The following is a 4,056-nucleotide window of genomic DNA, read 5'->3' on the forward strand; positions in this document are numbered from 1 at the left end:
GTCATGTCGCAAAACGGAGGTTCTTCACAAAATAGTTATTTTTTCTTCTTATTTATCACTTATATAAACTGAATGTATGCAAAGTGACAACACTAATACATTCGTCATAGCCTACGTTATGAAATATTTACATGAATCATTGATACAATTATGATAGAAAAGAATGAGACGATAGAAGAAAATATATCACGATAGACACTTTTCTATCGTCCCTACGATATGTATCGTTATATCGCCCAGCACTATTTGCTAACTTAAAGGTTAGCGTTTTTTTTTTTTTTACAATATCAATCTTTTCTTGAAAAGTTGCCCTGAACAAAGCTATTGTAAGAATATCTGCTACCAAACCAATGCATTCTCCTCCTTCAGCCAATATGAGTTGGGAAAAAAAGCTACTTCTCTAAAACAGTATAGTTTCAGTTCATTCAAAAAAGGTTAAAAACAAACAAACAAACAAAAAAACAACTCAGCTCATGCAAGTCGCTACTGACTACTCTGCTCTCTGACCATTCAATCAAAAGATGTGAAGACGTCTTCATGGGCTTGAGCTTTTTTGTAAACAAGATCAATGAGACCTGACCAACGTCACCCAGGATCCCATTTCAGTTGTAACTGGTGACTTAAAAGAGCCCCTAGGTTGCTATATTGGTCAGTATGTCCCTGCTGCTTTCAACTCTGCTTTTTCCCTCTGCAGGGAAATCACCTTTCAAACCAATCTCCTCTGAAATATACATAGAGCATGAAGTAATGAAGAGGTGCATATGTGTTTTGGCATTTCTGCTGTCATCTGTAGATCTTCAGTATAAAGAGAGTCACACTCCCTAGTGTCAGAGCTTTGAAAAAGATGGATGGGGCCACTGTGGCGGCATTAAGATAAAGGTATTGTGTGTTGACATTTCTGTTATGCTACGAGAGTTATATTACGTGAGCTCTTAGGGGTGCACAACAAAAGGAGACATAGGAGCTGCAGGATACATGTCAGTTACTTTTTTACTCATCTACTCTGACTTGTTTCCTGACCTTTAGAAGCAACATCTATGTGTGTAAACATGATAGAAATCTTTGGGGAGTGTTGATTTGAGGTATTTTTATGAATACTGTATTTGTCTTGAGGCACCACTTTATTTTGCTTCCAATACCTATATTTTTTTATTTTATGTTTTAGCTATTTTCAGCAACAATTATTTGTGCGAGTCAGTCTGGTTCCCATGAAGAGAAAACTTAACATTAATCTTGTAAACAGGTTAATTCTGTGAGAACTCATGGAACTTGGAATTCAGTCATAACATAGTCATGACTTATCAACAACAAGTGTTACCTTATGATAAACTCTGCCATTACAAACATTATGTTGAACTCACTTTAAAAAGCTCAAACTCAGTCCACAGCTCCTCGTTTGACTTCTCTATTCTGTCATGAAGGCGTCCGCATGAAATTTTTGTTATATTTGTCAGATCAGTTAACTAGAGTTCATTGTAACCCCAAAAAGCTTGATGTGAACTACTGATTGATATTTGTGTTTCAGGTCTTGTGAAGCTGGGTATCCACTGTGTCACAGGTCAGAAAGTTGCCATAAAGATTGTCAACAGAGAAAAGCTCAGCGAGTCTGTTCTCATGAAGGTAAGACAATAATATTTTCCTTTCTAAAGTGTAAAGTGCCATTTTTAAACCTGTAGACTGATGTCAAAAACAGATTAGATGCTGACTTTTGCAGCTGAACCGAAGACAGGATGAGTCACATGTGGCAACATCTACTGAGGGTGACTCACCTTTTGTCACATTTAGGTAGCTAGTAGTGGTAACAGACACCAGAATTTAGATTTACAAAAGATGGATAGATTAGACTTATTGTCCAAAGAAAATTTGTCTTGAATAAAAACACTGGCTGCTGCCTAGGTTAAAACCTATAAACATTGCAGAACATTCACATATATATTCAAAAAATACAGTTTAAAATGCTAATATAATTGAAAATCCTATTAATAATTACCTGTACATTCTGCAATCACATTGTTTTTGTTGGAACTCAAACAAACTTAAGTTAGCGGCGCCTAGCTCATGGCTGACTTAGCCGTCCTTAAGTGAACCACCGGGCGTGAGAGAAGGAGCCGGCAGAGAATGGCTGGCCGACATTAGCATTCTTGTTTTGGGTCAGCCGTGAGCTAGACGCCGCTAACTCCGCGGAGCGCGAATATCCAAACTAACTTCACTGCGGTCGCAAACCAGTTTCCTACCCAGCTGCACAGAAGCTGTTTTGCACGTCCTGCAGTGTAATCATCGAACATAAACACATCGACAAACACTTTGTGTCTGCAAAACATGTGAGGAGAGCTGCAGACCAGGGACAATCCAGAAATGGTCATGAATATCAGTTTAGAAGCTATCAAAGTTCCCAAATAAAGCACCTTTTGAGAATGTCAATGTTTGTTGGCAATTATCTTACAAAACTAGGAAGTATCTTTGGTTTATATATTAAAAGTTATGTTTTTTTATTGATTTTAGTAAAAAGAAAATCGCAACTTTTCATCGCAATTTTTAGAAAAATGCCCCGCGAAATCAGGCATTTTAGCCTGCAACAATCACAAAAAATGTCCGCGAAATCCTGGAGGGACTGATATGGTCAAAGACGTTCAAAAGGAGGAAATCTTAATTTGTTCATTTAAAAGGCTGAAAAAGTACACAATAATAAACTAAGTGTCTGTTTAACACCTAGACAGTTGAATTTAACTCTGTTTTAGATAACATTTGTCCCACTCAAAATTAGTGTAAAATTTACTCTATAGCCAGTGTCAACTTTTTAGAGTTCATTTTACACATTTTATTGTCAAAATCAACAATGGAATTAGTTAAATTGTTGTTCACACTTTTTAGAGTAATACTGTTATTTTTAAGTTACAACACTTACAAATTTCATTATAATATCTAAAAATAACATAAGAAATTATGCCAATTTTCATTATGAATTACAAAAAAATTACAGATATTATTCAGTATAAATTGACAGATATTATATAATCCTGAATCTTGTTTTTTTAATTACTCAAAATGCATGATCTTGCCATCACCTTTTCAACCTCTGAAATTAAATACTTTCCTTTGAAAGTTTTCTGCCACTGTTATTTTGTGGGTCAGAAGCCAAATAGTTTGTTCTAAATGGGGGTTAATGCATAAGTAATCTTTGTTCCAGTTTCTATTTATTTTACACGTTGTGTTAAATTTGGTGGCCCACCCATTTTCAGTCAGGTAAACTCAGTCACCTGTAAACTCATTTCTGGCTACGCTACGGGTCTGAAGTAATTATTGATCCTTAAATTTCATCCTCTTGAAATGAGAAGGAGACAAATATTGATTCCATAGATTTCCATTTTTCCTGTAAAAATGAAAGTTAAAACTGTTGGGATGGTCAGACTTTTGGTAACAGCTTGACTCCCTCTGTCGTGTTAGCTTTGCTCCCTCATTTCAGACAGATAATCACTCATCAGCTTATTGTTTCCAAATAAAAGAGAAGAGTAGAAAAGAAGCAGCTGATGTTCTGAGCTGCAGAGTTCAGGTTTTTCCTGCATCTTTTTGTCCGTCTGCTGACATGATTATGTCGATGCCAGGCTTTCTGTCCTCTGCGCGTCAGTCTGGGGGTGGGGTAGGTGGGGGAGTTGGAGGCTACCCCAGCTTCTCTTTTTAATTTTTTACTGCCTCTGGTTTATTTTCAGAAAAATCCAGGGTGCTGCTCTCATGGCAACAAGCATCTTTTGCCACGAGTTATGATATTCATGATGGCATTTACTCAACCAGCTAAAGTATATACTATACAGGTGCTGGTCATAAAATTAGAATATCATGAAAAAGTAGATTGATTTCAGTAATTCCATTTAAAAAGTGAAACTTGTATATTATATTCGTACATTACATACAAACTCATATATTTCAAATGTTTATTTCGTTTAATTTTGATGATTACAAATGACAACAAATGAAAATCTCAAATTCATCCTATCAGAAAATTAGAATCTTACTGAAGACCAATAAAAACAAAGGATTTATAGAAATGTTGGCCAACTG

At 35.9% G+C, this 4,056-nt stretch overlaps 1 protein-coding gene across 9 annotated transcripts in view; it reads left to right on the forward strand.

Moving 5' to 3' along the window:
- The window catches only part of LOC108243991 (serine/threonine-protein kinase BRSK2), a 263,837-nt gene that overhangs the window by 116,030 nt on the left and 143,751 nt on the right, over window positions 1–4,056 (forward strand). For all 9 annotated transcript variants that reach the window (XM_017429805.3, XM_017429801.3, XM_017429802.3 and 6 more), the window contains exon 2: window positions 1,526–1,620. In XM_017429805.3, the coding sequence (XP_017285294.1) occupies window positions 1,526–1,620 (95 nt within the window). The remainder of the gene's footprint in view (window positions 1–1,525; window positions 1,621–4,056) is intronic.

The sequence above is a fragment of the Kryptolebias marmoratus genome, linkage group LG15 (genome assembly GCF_001649575.2).
Source record: "Kryptolebias marmoratus isolate JLee-2015 linkage group LG15, ASM164957v2, whole genome shotgun sequence".
Lineage (NCBI taxonomy): Eukaryota > Metazoa > Chordata > Actinopteri > Cyprinodontiformes > Rivulidae > Kryptolebias > Kryptolebias marmoratus.